Source organism: Morone saxatilis, unplaced genomic scaffold (assembly GCF_004916995.1).
Source record: "Morone saxatilis isolate NCDOM2014 unplaced genomic scaffold, NCSU_SB_2.0 Contig4, whole genome shotgun sequence".
In the NCBI taxonomy this organism is placed as follows: domain Eukaryota; kingdom Metazoa; phylum Chordata; class Actinopteri; family Moronidae; genus Morone; species Morone saxatilis.
This window is the reverse complement of record NW_023339984.1, coordinates 2,803,053-2,823,960: the sequence shown is the minus strand read 5'-3', so window position 1 is coordinate 2,823,960 and position 20,908 is coordinate 2,803,053. Positions and strand designations below refer to the sequence as shown.

The 20,908-nt window shown below is 42.1% G+C and overlaps 1 protein-coding gene and 1 long non-coding RNA gene across 4 annotated transcripts in view; one reads left to right on the top strand and one right to left on the bottom strand.

The window, feature by feature from the left end:
• The first annotated feature begins 501 nt into the window (after window positions 1–501).
• The window catches only part of tbc1d14 (TBC1 domain family, member 14), a 38,604-nt gene continuing 18,197 nt past the window's right edge, over window positions 502–20,908 (top strand). The window contains exons 1-4 of one of the 3 annotated variants that reach the window (XM_035675404.1): window positions 502–597; window positions 920–1,079; window positions 3,809–4,586; window positions 12,230–12,353. In XM_035675404.1, coding sequence (XP_035531297.1) covers window positions 1,031–1,079; window positions 3,809–4,586; window positions 12,230–12,353 — 951 coding nt within the window. In that variant the 5' untranslated portion in view covers window positions 502–597; window positions 920–1,030. Of the gene's footprint in view, window positions 598–919; window positions 1,080–3,808; window positions 4,587–7,534; window positions 7,878–12,229; window positions 12,354–17,291; window positions 17,685–20,908 lie in introns of those variants that run through there. The other 2 variants (XM_035675405.1, XM_035675406.1) reach the window with 2 other exon arrangements.
• Window positions 16,568–20,908, bottom strand: part of LOC118338164 — a 7,587-nt gene continuing 3,246 nt past the window's right edge. Inside the window, exon 2 of the long non-coding RNA XR_004797224.1 lies at window positions 16,568–17,893. This is a non-coding gene — a long non-coding RNA (uncharacterized LOC118338164). The remainder of the gene's footprint in view (window positions 17,894–20,908) is intronic.

The window sequence follows — 20,908 nt, the reverse complement described above, 5'->3', positions numbered from 1 at the left end:
GAAATAATGAGATTACTGGAATGAAATTTGCACATCTTGCATACTTTGTTTTTAACCTTTTGCGTTGATAGATGTAAATCCAAAGTTTGCCATAAAATACAAATCAGTATGATTTATGTCAGTCACCTGTAAAACACATTCAACTGCACAAAGAGTGCTTTCTAAATAAACTTTGATCGAATTATATTGAGCAGGTGGGCCAGGACCTGGAATCAGTGTCTCAATCAATAAGGCATTTTACTGCCCAATAAAATAATAAAAACATTTAGGAAGAGTTCCTCGTATCTACGCAGGATATTTTTGAGTCTGAAAATGGAAATCCTCGTTATTACACGAATACAGGTACAATGTTTTAAACCTTAACGAGAGCTATAACACATTGAACATCTCATGTAACAACTGTAACTCTTTGAGATAAACTTTTCTCACCAACACGTCTTCATACCGTCAGTCTGTCGGTACTCAGGTTGCGAGGTCGATTATTAATGCCTTCAGGTCCAGACAGGTGAATCCATCGACGGGGAACATTCTAGACTCGATTACACGGCACTCACGGCACAAGTTTGTTTTAAAATGGCGGCGGAAGCGTCGAGACAGGTATGAAACGTTAACGATACCGGATAAACTTGTGAAATGTGCTTGTTCGTGTAACTCGTTAAACACCGGAGAAGTGTTTCCTCTCCTGCAGTGATGCCGTCTGAGCAAAAAAATGTCTGCCGCATTTTAACTTCATTTGGTTTCACTTGAGGAAGCGCTGGTAAAAATCAGTGAGTTGGCATCAGCGGCAAGTGCACTTGGCAAGTCCGGTTCGACGTGGTGTTTGTGTTTTACCCGCCGCCCTTTGTTTTCGTCTTGAGGTGAATTTATGTGTGTGTTCCGACAAATGACCTTACACTGGTGCTGTTTGTGTACACTGAAGCTGCGTTGAGGAGGCAGGGAAGTGATGGTGGTACAGCAGTAGTCACAGCATCATCATGGACCGCCCCGGTCGGCGGCTACCTGCCACCCACCTGTAGCATCAGTCGGCAGCATGGCGAACACGACCCTCGGTACCCAGGACCGGAGAGGCAGCCGCTGTGGTAGGTGACTACAATATGCTGTCACACGTCTCGCTATGTATTATTAGGGTTAACACACACCACATAAACTCTGCCCTCACACTGTTTGTCCTGTTATCCCTAGTAACATCACAGGTCACGCCAAACTGCATTTAAAAATGGTTAAAGTTAAATAAAGCCTCTGATATTGTACATTTACACAGCTAATAGACCATGGCGCCTAACATTTTTGAATTATTTAAAACCAGTCTTCAATTCGGCATGCAGTCAATATACCTAAGGTGAGATACATTTTAAACTTTTAACATTTCTGAATTGTTAGAACCCAGTCTTTAATTGGGCTAGTCTACAATACAGTTACAATACAGTTACAATACAGTCTACAATACAGTTAAAGTATCAAGCGGTACGTGCTGAGGTAAAGTTTAAACCCCACAGTTAATAAACTATGACACATAACAGATAACATATAAACTTTTATCTACTAGGACTTGTTAAATGTTCACCCCCATCCTGCTAGATGTATTTGTAAGACCGTACAAGGAAGTGTTTAGTCCTGAACACTAAAAATACCATGAAATATTGTTTATATCATTATTATATATTTATTTTAAAAGTTTTATATTGTTAAAACCTAATCCAGCTGACTTAAAAAGAGTCTCCCGAATGTATATCGACCAGAGAACCAGGCTGTCAGGTATTGTTTGTGTGTCATGTGCCCTGTATTATATGCATCACACATGCATTCCAAACTTTGGCTGAAGCAGTGCCCCTCAGAAATGTGTATTGTGTCTCGGCCCAAACGGAGAACAACTTTCTAAGAAAAGCGTTTGCACACACTTCAGAATCTGTGATGTTGTCCTACCTAAGATGAAATTGATGTTGCGTTTCCTCATAATGCCTGTTGATAAAAATATCATGACTCGCTGAACAAGATCTGTGTGTGAACTCAAAAATGGGTGGCACAGTCAATTAGACAATAACAGCGGTCCATGACTTATAAAAACACGAGCATGCATGCCTAGGTTGGCGTGGCCTTCCAGTTTACTGCTAATACGTTTTCATGCTAATGGTTAAAACCTGATGAGTGACATTGCATTTTTATTAATACATTTCAAACAAGGACGGCAGTTTTTCAGCAGCATGGTAATATTAGTAATGAGTTTTTGTACCAATGCTGGCATTTACTGGTGGCCTCTGGTTGTATATAATTTCCACAGTGGCACAGGGACAACCTGTTGCTGTGTTTTGGGACAAAGTGTACCAGGCTCACATGACAACCTGCAGGTCAGGGTTTAGAGCTTGGGTAAGAATCTGGCTTTGTGTGTCAACCACTTGGAAAACATTAGGCTCCGTGTTAGGATTTGACCTCGAAAGTGTGTTGTTGATGCCTCCCTATTTCAATTTATTTCACCTTATTTTTAGATGTCCTCATAAAAAGACAAGTGTGTGTTCAGTGCCCACGTGAGCAAGCACAAACGCTATTTCCTGTTGTAAAAACCCCCTCCGCATAGGACGACCAGTAGGATGTTTGCGAGCTGTTCGTAACTGAGGCAACGAGGATTCATGACATGAACAGTGTAACAGACGGGCTGCGTATGTCTGTGTCCACTGGACTCAGCAGCTCTGTTAATGCAGCCTGAGAGCTTAGACGCACTAGCTTTAGCTTAGCTTCCCCAGCTGGTGTTAAAGCGTGATGTGGACCTGCTGGGGCCCTGTTCACATTACAGCACTGACTCCAGTTACAGCCTGGTTACTGTGGGATTAGTTTTCACCTCTGAAGGCTTCCACACCCGTTTTCTCTGATGCCCTGGTCGGTTAGAATAATCCTTTAATAATAATGTATTTAGCAGAGCTGCCGTTTTCAGTTAGTAGTTTTTAAAGTTGATCTTGTGTTCTATTAAATGTCAGAAAATTGTGGCAAAGGGCCGTCACAATCGGGACCGGATTAACCGTGGAGGTGGCCCTGCTGACCCCCACCTTTCCCCCTCCTTCTCTGCATTGTGGGCCAGTGTACTTCGCAGCCAACAGATCTTCGTTTTGAAATGAGAAAACCAAAATCGGGAAACAAGCTGTTTCCTGACGACCATTTATAAACAGGGGAACAAAAAATAGAAAATGAGGTTTTTGGAAATGAAAACAAAAAACAACCTATTCTGTTTTTTGATTCCCTCTTTATTTATTTATTTATTTATTTATTTATTTATTTATTGGCTTGTTTCCCAAATTTAGATTTTCTTAGTAATTCAAATTTGATTTAAGGACACTTTTATTTAGAAATATCCACCAGCACGAGATTATCTAACTCAGAGAACTTAATATTGCATAATATTGTCACCTTATATTGTGCTTCTTTGGTGGATACAATATTACCAAACAAATCAGCCCAAGCAAAGAACAGTGGTATCTGAAGGCAAATGCAGAAACATAAAATCGCGTGAAACACAATAAGAACACAATAACACAATAAGAATAATGCATACATTAGATAGCTGAAGAATTAAAGGTAAAAAGTGATATTTACATACAGTATTTCTCACCAAAAAGCATGATTGAGTCCTAACAAATGTATTAAATGCACCCTCTTCATCAAACATTTTAGAAGTCATTTTTTATCACATTTTCATCATTATTATTTGTGTGCATCAGACTCAATTTGTTAACATTTGTGCTCTCTTATGAGCTTCATCTGCAAAAAGGTGCTATACGAATAAAGTTTGATAATAATTGCATGTCCTGCTCTGTTGCAGGTGTGTCTGGAGGAGCCATAGTGGAGAACGGCTGTGTAATGAAAGACCCTCCGACCTCCGACCTCCACGATTATACCAACCACCACTGCAATGAACCCAGCACGACCCCGCACGGCGAGCCTGTCCTGCCCACCTACAAGCCGTCCTGCTCCTCCACCCCCATCTACTACAGCAGCCCCCAGAAAAGCTACTCGGACCTGAACCAGGACAGCCACAGCTTGTCTTCCCAGGACTCTGGTATCCCGACTCTGGAGATCAACCCTCCGGAGCCCATCCTCCACAGCCACCAACGCTCAGGCGACGGAGGCCTCATCCTGGAGTCCAGGCACGACTCTCCTGCCACTTTACCTTTAGATGACGATGCCTCTGACAGCAACGCCATCCGCAAATCCTCCACCTTCCCCCGCAGCGGGTACGACTCCATCCGCCATTTCAGCCCCGCCCTCAGATTATCCGCCACCACGGGGATGTGCATCGGGGGCGGAGCGTTAAACCGCAGCGATGACATCTCCGTGTGCAGCGTGTCCAGCATGAGCACCGAGCTGTCGGTCTCTAATGAAGACATCTTGGATTTCACCGTTACCTCCGACTCCAGCGCTATTGTTACCCTGGAGACGGACGACAGCGGCGCCGCTCACTTCTCGGACGTGACGCTGTCGTCATCGCCGGGAAGAGACTTATGGAGTCCTGTAAGAGCGTATCCGGGGTCAGGTGTCATGCAACAGGAAGAGGATGGCAGGCAGAAGAAACTGGGACCTCTAGCAAGCTTATTCAACAAGTAAGTTCAGATGTGAGTCTTTTAAAGGAGAACTCTACAATATCTACAGGGGTGTTTAGGTGGATGTGTGGCTTGTCTCAAACTAGAAACACACAGCACACTCCTCTTTTTTTTTTATGTCATCATCATTCATTCTTTCTGACTCAACACAGGCGTCATCATGTTTTTTATCATAACCAAAACCTACTTAAGATATGGCCCTTCCAGTCAGTCAGACACTGAACATACGTTTACAGCGATGACGGAGTATTTCCTGATAGTCATGGCCGATAACGATAAGACAACAGATCATTTCACATTTTTGTAGTGAAATTCAGTATTTCCTTACCACAATACAAAATGAGAAAAAATCTATATTCTAATATACATATACATCTATAAAAAAACAAATGTTATTGTGCTATGAGTGGTCAAAAATAAAAAGGAAACATTGTAGGCAGCCTCAGTGAGAGAAGTATACATTCTGTACTTCCTCTCAACACAGACTCTTTGTCGGAGGCCTTGCTCAAAGTTGCTTTACAAACCTTACTTAACCAAGACATCCTTCTCAGCCCTCCCACCAGTCTTGCGTATTACAGCTCAGAATCTGACCCTCTCCTCTGCTAACATCAGTAAAGTTTAGGGCTGTGCTTATTCTTGCTGCAGTATCACTTCACTGAACTGGCTTGTCTCAAAGCAAGGACAGGAAAGATCAACAACAGAGGCCAACACAGGAACACACCAATAAAACCTGCTTGATGAAACCAAGTTGTCCCATTAACCCAGATCACAGCATCACCATCTGAGCTGAGGAACATCCTGCTAGAAAACCACACAGCAGCACTATAGAGTTTGCTCAGAAGTATTCTAGGGTACCACGCTGATGCACCGTCTAAGACCGTACTGTCATGCTATTGAGAAGTGTTACTTCCCAATACTGTGTGTTTGTAATGATTCGGGGTGTGGTGTTTCCTCCTCTTAAACAGCTGTGTGTATTGCAGGCAAAGCAGAATGGGTCTTCTAGCGTTCAGATATCGATGCTGCTGCTGCACCCCATCCAGTCTGTGATTACTTTAATGTTTTGACCAACTGTGGCCCGGCAATTAGCCACAGTGTTTTAAAATATATCCACCAAAAAATATAAAAACTGGGAGAGAAATTTGAAGGACACAGTAAGCACACCAAAAGCAATAAGAGCAGAGTGGAACAGAGCAGCAGGCTACTAGGTCATAGGTCAACCTGTTGATCAAACAAAGCCTGGCAAGTTGCCACAAGAGCCTTCATTATCAGCTTTTAATGACCCAGTAAGACTCCTCGTATAGTTTTCATTTACCTCCAGTTTTGCTGTGGCTGTGTTGATGAATGACAATGACTCATGATGAGTTTATAGCACAGCCTACTGTAGGAGTGTTGAAATTGTATGGAATACTCTGCAAAGTCAGTTTGAAGTTCCTTGAAGTTGGTTTCACTCTCACTGACCTTGATTATATTTTGCCACTAAGAAAATCATCAAGTCGACCTTTCCTTTCCTGCTGTGCCACATTCCACTTTATATTGAGGAGCAGAGTTTTCCCTCAGTGAATAGAAAAGAGGATTTAGCAGCACCTAGTCAAACTTTTATTTCTTTTTTAATTCTTGGACTGGGCTGCGGGTAGAACATTCTTTTCACAGCTGTAACCTGATGCCTGCTGTGTTGTTTTATGGTGTGTGTGTGTGTGTGTGTGTGTGAGTGTGTGTGTGAGAGTGTGTGTGTGAGAGTGAGAGTGTGTGTGTGTGTGTGTGTGCACAAGATTGGCCATGATTCAAGGTTTTCTTCAAGGTTCTAAGACCTACGGAGTGCTTTAAAACTTGTAATTAAAGCCCGTAATTATAGAATTAAAGAGCTGGCTAATAAACTATAAAAATGAAAACGTAGCACGACCAGCAGGTCAAAGTTTGACTTTGTCCAACAATTGATTTATGATCTGCACTTTGTTTAATGCTAATTAGCAAACCAAGATTATACACATGGTACATATTATACCTCCTAAAACACAGCATGTTGACATTGTGGGTATGATACTCTAAACTAAGATTATGAACATGGTAAAAAATGATACCCACTAAACATTGTGACCCCCCCAAAACTTGTTCTATTCCCATGTTGTGTGCTTTTGGTCGGCTTGCTAGCGTTAGCCATGCGTATGCCTGCATTCAGGACTCCACCTAGTTTTGTTCAGAAGTGGAGGGTGTGTGAGCTGAGGGACGTCCGGGGAGCTGTGAGCATTCACTGAGGTGAAGCTATCTCTTAATGGATGGTAAATACCTCCAATCTGAAGGCCTGCTTGTCTCCTTTTCTATTTCTACACATGTTAATACAGAGAATGCGGCGTGTGGGTGTGGAGCACTTGTTTAAAGGCATCTTCGAACTGAGTAACAAAAGTAAAGTAACAAGTAATGAAACAAAATACTCTTGCTGCTGAGTGATTAGTAATGTAATCATTTTTTTAAAGAGTATAGTAACTACACTGATTAACGCTAGAAATGAATTGTCCGATGTCAATCTTTTTTTTTAAATATTTTGTAGTGAAAAGCTGCTGCTACAGTATGAAACATTTATGCATTCACAGATTACTGTCCTGTCTGTCACGCATTCATCAGGCCGTTCAGTGGTGGTGGGTCATGTGAGAAAGTGACACTGATGCATACCCTCTACTTCAATTCATTCTGCTCAATTTTAACATCCTCACAAACTGAACCTGGTTCTAAAATGTCAGAAAAGGTGTCCCTGGTTTATTTACTATTACTATTATTTAACTATTTATTTGACAGTAATGGATTTTAGATTAAATCAATCAATTGCATGTAGTGTGGCGCATCACATGTTACATGGCAGCACCTCCCTTGACACCACCTCCCCTTTACCATTCCACTTATCTCTCTGTGTTCTCCCTCCTCCCTCACATGCAGAAGTTACTCATTCCCTCAGTGCCCTTCAGACTCCTTCTCCTCACAGCCATTCCTCCCATTCCTCCCCTCCCATTTGTTAAGGCAGGCCTCTCGTCGCCCGTTCCTCCACAGGCTCACTCTGGCTGAACATGGTGGCAGAGCGTGACTTTTTTCCCTCTCTGTAACTAAAACTAACAAAGTCATGGGCCTAGATCTTGACTGAAGGAGGGCTTTGACTTCATCAGGAGTTTTTGTTCTTATTTGCTCTTCTTTGGAAGCTCGACCTCCAGGTGCCTGTTCCTCTGTGTTTTTGTTTGGGGGGGAGGAGGTTTTGTTCTGACCGAGCAGAATGGCAACTCCATCACTTCTTCTCTACATTGACAGGTAGGGTAACCAGCAGATGACATAAAAGGTTTCTTTTATGGTTGACATGTATGTCCTGCAGTTGTTAATTTCTGCCTGTGTTTTGTGTGCCAGCAAGCAACAGATTTGTCCAGAAGGTGAATAATGTGGCTTTTGTGCTGACAGCCTATTGGATTCAGTGTGTTCTGTTTGACTGTTCTAAAAACATCTTGGAGCAGCTCTACGCCCTGCTCACTGCTGTCTTTTACGATGATCTTGTACTAGCTTGTTTGGTGTTTCTGTGCCAGGTGCTTTCATTGTTGGCTGATGAACCACTGGGAACACCTTATCACCTTATTTTCACACACAAGACTGAACACAAGCGTTGTGAAATCCTAATATTCTTGGGAGACTGGGCCACAAACCAGTGCAGTGCTTGAATTCAACGTATAAACAACACCCCTGCCAGCCCTCTTGGATTTTCTAGCTGTTCCACTTGAGCACTCGGCCATGGCCGCAGCCATTCAGCTGTCACGTTGAGGCACATTTGGCCCGGACTGAATGCAAATCATGTTCCTGCGTTGTGGACATTTGTTTGGTGGCATACACGGAAGCTGAAAACATGATCGTCTGATTGCTGATGTGCTGGAAAAATGTGTTGAAGGTCGAGACTTAGTCAGGCCTTGTTTTGTAAAGGTGGCACTCTGCACTTCAATCTATGCAGCATTGTTTTATAGTGGCTCACAGGGTTACTCAAGTTCATCACTGCCTGTATTTCAAAGCCTGGTTACAGTGATATTGATTCTCAAACACTCTATCCATGTTTGTGTTTAAACCACCACCAGCTGGATAGCAGTGCTGTAAACGTAAACTGAAGGCTAGGATGTTGGATGTGAGCGCGACTGAGAACGCAGATTTTATGCATATGGTGATGTGTCCTCTATACTATGAGTTTTTCTTTTTTTTTAAAAATTACAATATATTGAATGGTAACCCCTGTATTGCAATTCAAAGATAAATCTATTTGTTATGTTACCTAATGAATACTTCTCTGGCTTAGCTTGAACGTTCATTATTGACTTTGGAAATGGTACTTTTAATGGTAGTGAAGTCTTACATAATGTTCAAGCCAGAACTTTCAGCTGCCTCACATAGTCTTCTTTGGCGGATGGGATTTGCTCATTTGTCATCATGTGACCTCAGTATCAAACTTTGGTCTCATTACAACGCATGATAACAAGTGCATGGGTCATAAACTTGTCTTATTGCTGACGAAGACTGCGATAAGTGGAGATAAATGCCCTGATAAAGGCAACCTCTTCTTTCTATCATCATCCTCTCTTTAGATCAGATTTCCATCCTTTTCCTCATGCCTTTGCTTCTTTGTGGAATGTAAGAGAATGTTTCTTTCCTTTTTTATGTGCTGCTGTTGGAGTTGGTTACTTTGATTACAGCAGATATTTCCACAATCAAATGAGAGCTTCCCTTAGCAGCTCTACACATGAGAAATGCTGGAAGACGTGATGCGCCTCACACAGCAGCATTTTACAGTTATCTTTCAAAGAAACGTTGTTCCCGAACCTGCCGGTTGCTTGATCCGCTCAGTGTTTTCCCTGTACTGTTCTGAAAACAGCCGAATAAGCTTAAATGTCACTGATGGAACACCATTACTGCGTGTTGCACTGTGTTCAGTCTGTCAGAAGAAGAGTTAAATGTGCTGGCCTTTAATGTCTGTGTTGCCATTCAACTTCTTCATTAAACCCTCGAGTTAGCCACAGAATGAGGAAATACCTCCCACTGCGTGTGTTATCTTTGTGCACTGCAGTATCAGTAAGCAGAGTGGAAAATATGCAGGACTGATGCGGAACGTGCCACTATGAGAGAGGCAAGAGTGAAGTGCTGCCACTGGAAAGTAAATAATGTTAAAGGTGGCGTGCTGGCTCACTGACTGTGAACATTCGTACCTTTCTGTGAAATTCAAACCTAGATTTTCTCTCTGTTATGTGTGACTTGTCACTAGTTTCTTATGGATTAGTTAGGGGACAGAAAAAAAACCAGGTTGTTGTCATTTTGTTTACAGGTTGCCGTGGGGAACCAGGCAAAAACTGCACTGATAAACTGATGTCCTCACAAACGGTAGAGAAATGTGGTTAATGTGTATCTGTGGTGAGTTTCATAAGTGATCACGGCAGCCTGTGCACAGCTGGTCAGGATGTTTGACTTTGACCAGTCACACTCTAATGGACTATTGCATTTGTATTTTGTCAGCCATTGCTTAATCAGCGTGTCTTGGACATTATCTTGCATTAACTTACAAAAAGCTGGATTATTTTATACTCCTGATCCTGACCGGTCATGGACCCTTATCAACATTTTGCCAAAACACACATTTTATGGAGCTGTACACACATTGGTTTGTACTGGGTTGCAACAGTCAGCACAGTGGCATTACTATTACTAGTTTTTAAGTTTTTAGAATTTTTAGGGCCAGTAGCATCTTTCCATTGTGTTATTGGCCATCTCTTTACAACAGTAACGTCCTGCATTTGTCAGGACTTAAGAATTGTTGTCCTCCAATAGAGCTGCAACAAACAATAGAACTAGTTTGATAATAGATTAATCACTATGCAGATGTTCAGCCTCTCAGATGTTGAGATTTCCTGCTTTTCTCTATTAATTATCATATTAAACTGAATTTCTTTGGGATTTGGACTGACAAGACAATTTAAAGAAGTAACCATGGACTTTGAGGAACTGGGATGACCATTTATTACTATTTACTGACTTTTTATAGACCAAACGATTAATACATTAATCTAGAAAAGAATCATGAGATTAATTGATAATGAAAATAATTGTTGAATAAATAAAAGTTGCAGCCCTATGCTCCAGTCATTGATAAATAACCCTGAAGCATACTGCTGCTGAGATACAGTGTTAATCAGTGAACATGCAACAACAGAGGCAGCGTGTACTGCAAGGTGAAGCCTATTAGCATATTTAAATGTGCTGCATTGGTGGCTGCATCATGGAGCACAGGCCAGAAAACAGCAATGATTGACAGGGAAGCACCACCGCTATGTGTGATTTGGTGCAGCTACCCTAAAAATACACATTTTATTATTTAGAGATGATGCAGAATTCATAGTTCCTTTAGCTAGTAAGTGTAATTTTGACTGTCGAAGGAAACTAAGGAGGTTGTTCTCTTTCCCAATTTTGTCAGAATCTGGTCACTTTAACTCCAAATTCATAGCAAGAAACAAAATGTATCCTTTGTACAGTTCTCCAACAACATCTGCACTGTTATAATTTGGTTTCAGCAAGTTATTCATGAGCACAGCAGAAGGCCACATGTCTTGATGATGACAGCCGTCTCCAAAACAAACAAGCTGCAGCAGACACGCTCAGCTGCGAGTGAAAGATGCCCTCCAGCCTGTAGCTGTGTCTGTTCTGTGTTTGGCAGCGTGTTGCCTGTCATCAGTACCCTGGAGGTGACCCAGAGAGGTCGCACACGCTGCGGGTAAAAGGTCAAATTGATCAAACGGAGACAACTCGTGTAGTCAGATCTCCTTCCCATCTCTCCAGGGTCCACTAAGGCCAATTAGCAACACAACCTATTAAACACAAAAGTTAACTGATACAGCAAACATTTCCTATTGATTGAGTTGCCTCTCAATGAGATTCAGCCCAGACGACCGGCGGGATATGGCCTCTTTGATGTCACAGCTCTTTACTCGGTCATGTCACGTGGCCTAGTCAGAGGAGGTGTTTTATTTGACCAGTTTATTCATGTCTTTTCACAACTAGCCTCTATTCAGGCTTTCAATTAAAGCCGCCGCTAACAGCTCTGTGTCAGCACCGCACTAATGCATGAAAGAAAGGAATGGCTGGCTAAATGGTACAGTGAACCCAGCTGAAAGGAGGACGTCTTTCCAGCAGCTCTGCATGTGGTGTTTAAACAGCAGCTGATTTCAAGCATGCGGGTGATTTTTGAGTCCGAGCAGACAGTCTAGTGGTTAGATGAAGTGGAAGGATTTTCAATGAAAGCAGTCTTTTTAGCAGCCGTAATGGTCGATCATTGCTGCATGTAGCATGCTGCTGTTGCTGTGTAATGGGTTCTACACCTAGTTTCATGAGCCCCATGACTGTGACCAGCCTGCCAGCTCACATGATGTCACACAGGATGGTAAAGGCTCTCTGGGTGGCCCCCTACACTTCTGCTCTTCAATCCACAGATCCCTTTTGTGAGCTTATCTCAGAAACATAATGCAGCTCTGGGGGCCCCGGCGTCGACCCAGGGAAGGCCGAGATCATAGCTTGTGTTCCACTTTTCACTCTGTGGTATAATGACCTAATTTATTCCAATCTAATCCCCCTCTCCACTCGTCTTTCAGGAGCCTGTTTGCCAGGAGGGTGAAGGACAGTCGGCCAGTGGAGCAGAGGGATCCAGGGTGGAAGTTGTTTGGGAAAGTCCCGCCACGGGAAGGCCCCACGAAGGACTCTAAGAGAATACAAAAGGTAGAATCATTATCACATGATAAATGAGCACCATTCACCTTACTGACTATATTTACTTACACAGTAGACACCAGGGTACTGTTAGAAACCAGTCAGATCACAGGTTTACACACACTTCATTGATCTGATTACTCTGAAACCACAGGTGGTCGGTAATCTGATTTTGTCCTGCCCTCAATGCCCATAGTTTTTGTACATACTCAGATAATCAGACATTTCAGTAGATTATACAGTCTGTGTTTATGGTAGCTGTTTTCTGTTTGGGAGAGGTTGTTAGTCTGCTCTAACTGATTAGTAGAGACTGTTCCGATGTCATTTTCAGTCAACGTTATGTTATCTGTAAGCTAGCAAGAAGTGAATGCATTACCCGTGTCTGGGGCATAGTGCCTGTGTGCTTGTGTTCAGCTCAGTCTCTGACTCCAAGAAACCAGATACTCCAATCCTTCCTGTTATTCCCCTGCAGTCTCTCTCCTTTTTCCTGTCGTCTCTGTACATTTGCGAGGCAGATGCATAAAGCTCTACGGTCCGTGCAAACTTTTTACTCAAGTCAAGACATTTTCAACTTTACATTGACTTTGTATGCAATCACACCGCTTCTAAATTAACTTTGCATTCTGTCTGAACACGCAGTAACGCTGCGCTGTTCTCGTCCACACTTGCCACCATTTTCAAAGCATTTTTTCCCCTTTTTTGTCTTCTAAAAGCGTGGAATAATCGGACATCTTAAGAGATTTCCTATCATTGTCTCAGATTTCTCCAGATTGCGGATTGTCCGTTATTTGATGTAATTCAAATGTGGTTTGACTCCAGTGTTCAGAATTTCTCCCAACAACAGTAATATATCCACTGACAACGTTAAAATCATCCTGAGGCAAACTCTGTCTTGTTGTGTACACAGAAACATCTGACGCTCCACTCAGTGGCGTTTTGTGTTTTATCCTATATTAGATATTAGCCACGTGAACCAACAATAGGTTTGTTTGTTTCACAGGCCCTTTGTTTGTTTTTCTATGTATTTAGTTTGAGGCTGTCACAGACACCGTCGCCTTCCTGACTTTGATCAACAGTGGAGTTGTTTGCTCTAAGCAGCTGATCCCCGCTGACTGCGTATGAAGTCTGTAAAAAAAGTCTAAGCAAGTACCTCAAAACAATAATAGTTGATTTATAGTGAGTAATATTAAATACAACTATAGGTGTATCAGGATGTTGCTTTATTACATTTTTAATAGTCTGTTCTTATTTGATTCACGTTTACCATTCCCAAATTGTAGCCCAGCCGCCCTTGAAAACAAGCGCTCCGCGTGTATCTCATGCATTTGGTTTATCCGGCCTTGACATAGCCTGTCAGCTGTGGTTTATGTTGCCGCATGACCTGTACTACGATGAGAAATGAGTGACAGTGTGATGAACAGCAACATTAGCTCTGTAGTGTAGGCTTCAACTTAAATGTACCGCTTTAAGATAATGGCCTGAATCTACTTTTGTAAACACATTGATTATTTTATCTGCAAAGTTTTAGGCTTGTTTTCACTTCTTTATTATTATTATTTTAGATTGATTATTTTAATTGTACTGATTTCAAGTGTAGTTGACATTTGAACTCTGTTATAACAGCTGTTGTTCAAATGTCAAATGGGTGAGCAACCAGTAATGGCTTTTAGCAGAGCTTATCGGTGTACCATAAAGACCAATAAGTATACTAACATTATGACTCCAGCTCAGGACAGATAACATAAGAAATGATGAGAGCGCAGTGTAACTGAGTACAATCTCAGTTGTGTTCATGAATACCAGCAGCGCAATGCCCCGAGCACCAACATCAGTGACATTTATGTTCTGAAGCTATTTTTAGAATTCCACATGCTGAAAAGCAAACAACCAGTCAATGTCTTTCCAACAGTTCTCAGAAACATAATGGACAACGTTCACCCGACAACAGAAGCCTTATTATACACGGGGAGTGTATAGTACGCAATCATGGTTTTTCATAGCATGTGGAAAATGACAATATGCACACAACAGTTCTTATAATCTATCAAAGCTGTAGCACTTTGACAGTAACCAGTCAGATAAGGGTAGAGGTGCTGCTTGTAGCAAGTAGCAAATCTACTTGGAGTGATGCTAGTGCACATTTCCCAGTAGTGTTCAGTGGCGTAAATATGTTTAAAATCATGTTGCTTTTTTCATGTAGCTATTTTCAAAATGATGCAGCTAACTTCTTGAGCTACGTTTCCAGGAGTTAGCTCCCCCCCCCCCCCCCCCCNNTAAGTAGCAGTGTAAGCGCTACCAAATGCTATATTGCTACATTTGATTTCTCTTGAAAAAACAAAAATCTTGGAAGTCATAAAAAAATAACACCACAAAAGTCACGAGTGCATTTAACATGAGATGTTTTTTGGTGTGAAATAGCTTCAGTGTATCTACCTGTTTCTGAGTAGCTTGTACTTGTTAGCTTCCTACTTTCAATAAAAGTGTAATGTAGCTGTGTTTCGACTATTGACACTTCTGTTGTAGCCCTATGAAAGACACATAATTACTTGAGACAAAACTGCCCAAATAAATGATCAGCCACTGATTCCCTTCTTTTAAAACATGCCCTTGACAAGAATTTGACTATTTTGTGTCAGACTGTAAGCTCTGTGTGGCAGAAACATGCCACGACTATGTGCTGCAGTGTTTGTGTTGCTCGGCAATCTGAAATTCTAAATGTCAAGGTCTCTGAGAGCGCTTTGTTAGATAGCCAGCTTATAATTTCCCCCTGCCATTCAGAAAGCAGACAGGCCTAGTTAAAGAGCATGACGGCTCTCTACTGGTGAAATAAACCAAAGAACAAGATGGCAGCTTGTAATTAGAGCCAGCTGAAACCTGCTATTGTTCTGCCATTTACCCTGTGCCTGATATCAGGGAAGTAGCACTCTCCTCTGTGCGCTTTGTGATGTTGAAGCCTGGTTGAAAGACCTGTTAATGTGCAGTTCCTACTACAGTTTACATAACAGCCCTTTAACATTACACACATTGACGTTAAAAATGTTGATTATCTTGCTGCGTTGGTTAGAAATTGGACCCCTAGGATTGAAATGCTGTCTCGCACACACTCATGTACACACCCACATGTGCTGAATATCTTAAGTCCATCTCATCTGTGGTTGTAACCTTATATTGGCCCTCAGGAATCAGTTAACAAGGCTAGGCTTTCAAGCTTTTGTCTTGCCATGGAAGCTGCTGTTCTAAGGCGGGGTCAGTAAACCCTCTTTCTCTGTGCGTGTGCGTGTGTGGAATGCTTTATTTGCCTAGGTTATTGTTCAGCTGCTACGAGACGCACTGTGCGATTTCCACCAGCAATTTTTCCCCTTTGAGAGCAGCACTGTGAATCAAGTTTTATATTGTAATTTACACCACTTTGTGTTGCTGTGAGTCTGGGGACTTGGTGCTCCAATATATCTGGAGGCCTCAGCACAATGTCTGGTCTTAGTGAGTTGTAGCCTACTGAAGGAAGTAATTGTTCTGTAACATGCGGAGCCTCTAAATCACATTGTGTGGCAGCCCAGACACATCTGAGTTACTGGGATGTGGGAGTGAGGTTGAATTAAAAGTGGATAATATTCCCAGCAGGAGTTTTCATTTTAATGTTAAGTCATTTAAAACCCTTCTAGGCTTAAATAATGAGGGGTTTCGAAAGCCAGTAGAGACAGTTTTGCATAAATTAGGCTGAAGCTTTTGGTAGCTAATGTTTTGTGCTGATAGTAAACAATTTTAATGCCATAAAGTGTTTTATTGAACATTTATGAAGCAGCCAATCATGGGACGCTAACAGTCTACTACAATTCTGGAAGAATATTATGAAAAAATAAGGCCATTTGATGTTGTAGAATAAAAGTCTGAATGAGAGTGTCCTTTTTAACATATAATTCTACAAGAAGTGAACCAAATGTCATCAAAAACAAACTGACAGATGGGTGATATTAGAAAGGGAAAACAAAAAAACAAAACAAATTCTCTCAGGTCTCCGTGAAAGCGTCTTTGGTTTCAGTTTCTTATCCGCAGCTATAGCAACTGCATTCACATTCAGACTTTTACTTTGTTTACTTGTCTCTGGTTGTCAACACTATTGATTATCAGTGGGCTATATGGATAAAATCTTATTTCACAATATGTGTAGTTATATATTACAATACCAGTATACAAATTCTGGGAAATCTACTAAGACACTGTCAAACTGTTTGTCAAGTATTTTATTTACTAGGTTAGCCAAAAACAAACAAACATATAATTTGTCACATGAATGCAAAAATCATTTAAAAAATCCAAACAGAAAATACCTTTTTATTTCTCTGATTCCCTGCTTTGTTCTCACTACCTGTGCTCCTTCTCTCAATTCACTCTCTAGTTCACTTGACCACCGCTGCACCCTCTCTCTCTAAAACTCCAACTTTGAATCTGTTAAACAGCAACAGACAAATCCAACTTGTCCTGCTTGTACTTAACAAAAAGTCAAACTAATTTAATCAGATTGAATCTCTTTATTCGAGCAGGCAGACATTCAAAGCGTCATTGGAAACCCTCAATAGAAGCGTAGAATGTAAAACAAATGGTCGGTACAACCCTAGGTCACATCTTGGTAGAGTATGGAATATTAAAAAATAAAATTAATAAACTTTTACAGCTCATAAACGGGTAATATTGGCTTCTGGTTAAAGCTGTACATCTACAGGTCTGACTGCTACGTTGTCAGGCAGCCACTGCATCTATGTATAGTGAGGAACAAGGGTGACAGTTCTCCCAGAGCACACAATGTATAACTCGCATCGGCACTTGAGCTGCAGCTTCTTGTTGAGTCTCGACTGGATTAAGAGAGCAGAAGGCTGAGTGGCTGAAACCTGATCCATTACTCTGGGGTTGATTAGAACGACTGCCAGGGCACAGCGGAGCGCAGAGCTCCTTTCAGTGCAGCGATGGTGACTAATAACACACGGCGGTGCTGATTTGCTGACACACAGACACACACACACACACACCAGCAGCAGCAATAGACCTGATGCAGAGCCGATCAGTGTACCGTCACTGCTCACAGAGAGAGAGAGAGAGAGAGATGGGGGGTGATAGAGGGGTATCATGCTGCTGCTGCATCGCTTCCAATGCGGGGTGTGTCCCTCTGTCGGCCGCTTGACTGTCCCTCTGCCCTCCTCTTTCACCTCCTCCTCGTCTTCTCGCTCCTGGGTGCCCTGTTGCCAGGAGTGAGCCCTCGGGAGCAGCAATGACGCTAGGCTAGGGTTTTGGAAAACGAACCCCCACCGGAGGATTGTCCATCTGTGAGGAACTGCAGCGTTCATGGTGAGTGAGCATTTGCACTTGCGAGGACAAGTGGGTGAGCTCGGTGACCCACCGTCTCTCTCCTTGTCTGGCAGAATCAGAGGGCATTGGTAGTCAGAGCGTATAAGAGAGGCAGCAGAGGAAGAGGATGGCTCGGGTTTCACATAATAGCCTCTTTCAGCTTGTGGTAGCGCTGTGCTTCGTGGTGATGATAGTCAGGATGTCTGTTTCTAGAGAGATGAAAACATTAGATTTCCTGCTTGTGTTGACAGACTAATGTCCACCCAGAAGATGATCCATCATAATTGCATGTAGCTCAGCCAATAGCCTTCAACAAAAGCACGTGCAGCAGCAGGACAGCAACGTCTCTTTTCCATTTTGACGTTTTGAAGCCTGTCAAGGGATTTCCTCCTGCTGTTATCTCTGATGCAGAGCTCTTTGGACAGATTGAATCAGTGGGATTCTGTTTGTTTCCGCTTTCCAGTAAAAAAAAAAAAAAAAAGCAGTGGATTACATGTGAGCATTTGTTGCCAGCGCTCGTGGTTCCATCTGTTTGTCTGGATATTGTACATTTTCTTCATGTTGTCTCAACAAAGCTGCCAGATTATTGCAGCCTCACTAACAGACTTGTACTCCTTCAGCTCCCCTGTGGAAACTGTAATTCAACTGTTGCTGTTTCAGCTGCTGTGTGCCAAAAAATACTACATACAAATCAAATCACTGTCTGAAATTCATTCAAATATATTGAATTATCTCAACAATATTGTATCAGATCTTAAATAGGTGTCATTTGCAGTTTTCTTTTACTATGAATAACCAGATATGATAACTGTGACTTAAGCATTTGCACGGCCTTCATTAAATGGATATGGATTTGGTTGGTGTGTGTGATGAAAAATAAATGGACACTGTGGTTGTTGATTGTTCCTAAATTAAACTTTCCACCACCACAAGCTTTTTCATTTTTGGTGTATAGAAACAAAGTGCTTTGTTTTAATTCCTAAAACTCTCTTTTAACACTGAAAGAAATTAGACCAGTGTAGAGTAATCTGACTAAAGATTTCAGATGACCTGATGACCCCATTACACTGTCCTGAGAGAAACATGAAAACTGGTCATTAATCAAAAGCAGTGATCCTGTATCTCACTGTGAGAAACCCACACCCCATGCAAATGTAGAGATTCAGTGACCACATGTAAGGATGTTTTAAGTGTCTTGGGAAGGATGTGAGTATTTAGTAGCGCTCGGGCTCTTGTGTTGTAGCAGAATTATTTGTGTGTGTGCATGCAGTTAATGTGTTGACTGTCACAGAATTAGTAGAAAGCTTGCCTCATGAACGATTTAATTCAGATTCCAATGGGACTTGTAAAATTGGTGCACCCTTGAAGTTCACTTGCTTTGACTTTATTTGAGATATTTAACTAACTTTTTTTATGTATAATTATTTGTTTAAAAAAATCGTGATGAATTTGATTAAGGGTTCTGATGAGTGAACCTTCCCTGCAGTAGCTGCGTGACAAACGCACTTACCCACTGCCGACCACACAGAAGCCATCTGACTCATTCACACTTTGTTCTGTGCTTGATGAGCTTTGGAAAACACTTTGGGACTGCCTCAAGGGCTTCCCAGTCAAAAGCTGCGAGTTTGGCACACAGTGAAACAAGGCCTAAGCACCCTGCTGTGGCCTTTCATCTCGCAGCTTACATTATTGAGGAAGCTGGTGGTGTTTTCGTGAGGATGTGATACATAGATACCAATCCAAGGCAACATGGGAAGAACTTTGTAACAGTGGTGTACTTTCAAGCCCTCTTGGCTCCTTTTTGCATACGGGAACTTGCATTTACCCAAGTAGTACTTGAGCATAACAACAATTAATGTCCCCTTCAGAGTGATGCTTCCTAGTGTCTATAGTTTAGACCATAAAGGCCATTAGCAGCCAGCATGACAACCAGCCAGCCAGCCAGTGCAGCCAGGCACCCACAGAGCTCTTACACCACTACCAGGAAATTGGAGAACTTGTGACAAAGCAGATTGGCCTGATGGCAGGGTATCATGGGATACAGTTGCTATTCCAGCAGCTAAAAGCTACTACCATCACACACAGAAAGAGGGAAGTTCCACCCTAGAGGTGAGGGGTAAGGAGGGTTTTTCAGAAATGTATAATCCATTTAGATAACCAAAGTTTCTGGTTAGTGTTGCCAGGTAGCTATTCATAAAAATGTAACTTAATTCAGAAACAATAAGGAGCCGGGAGCTCTGTCACAGGGATGCATTGAGTTCTGTTATATGATCAGTTGTACACTTGTTTCTGGAATCTGTGGACTTATCTGTACATCAGTGTACGGGTTTGAAACCTGTCTCGCAATATCCTGTTACAAACATCTTTTGATGCTGAAGGGTGACAAATCGAAGGCGTGTTGCAGTAGAAATGGTTAACAGAGCTCTGGGAGGAAGTGCTGATTCACCTGTAGGACTAGTTATTGAGAGGCAGAGGAATGTACAGTCCATTGTTATTGATGTGCTTACAACTTTCTCTAACAAAGCTTATCAGCTGACGTTGTTTCTCACCCTCCCATACTAGTAATACTTTTACACCACTCACTTCACTGTTGGTGCCGCACGTTTTCTCACGTCACATCCACACACAGCTCTCAGCACAGCGTCACACTCATCCTCTCTTTTGTTTCACCTTGCTGGTAGCACCTGCATTGCTGTTGAACAGATGCCACATTGCTCCCTTCTCTCCTCCCCCCACACTCTCTTCTTCCTCTCCCTCCCCTCCTCCCTTCCTCCCTCTCTCTGCAGTATCCATCCATTCTCAGGGCGCAAAGCTCTGGCTAACCTTTTTCATCTACCTGCTGCTCTTCCCTCGGGTGCACACACTGTCTTTTAATAAACCAAGCAGCAGTACATGCATGTTACACGTCTATTAAAGCACAAAGCTATTCAATACTGACTAAAGGCAAACCTGGTCAAGCATTCACATAAGAAGCAGGTTGTAAACAAAACCACCAAGTTATTCAAACTGATTGACGGGAAAATGAAGGCAAACAGTAAAATGATCACCCAAGCTATTGTAAATACTTTGACCTACTATTTACTGTTGTTGTGCACACCTACAGTATTCTCATACAAAAAGGAATGATGGGTGATATTTCAGGTGCACACACATTCAGGTTTACCTGAAAATAAAGTGATCTAGATAATCTGGGGTTGTCACTCCCCTCCTCCCTTCCTCCCTCT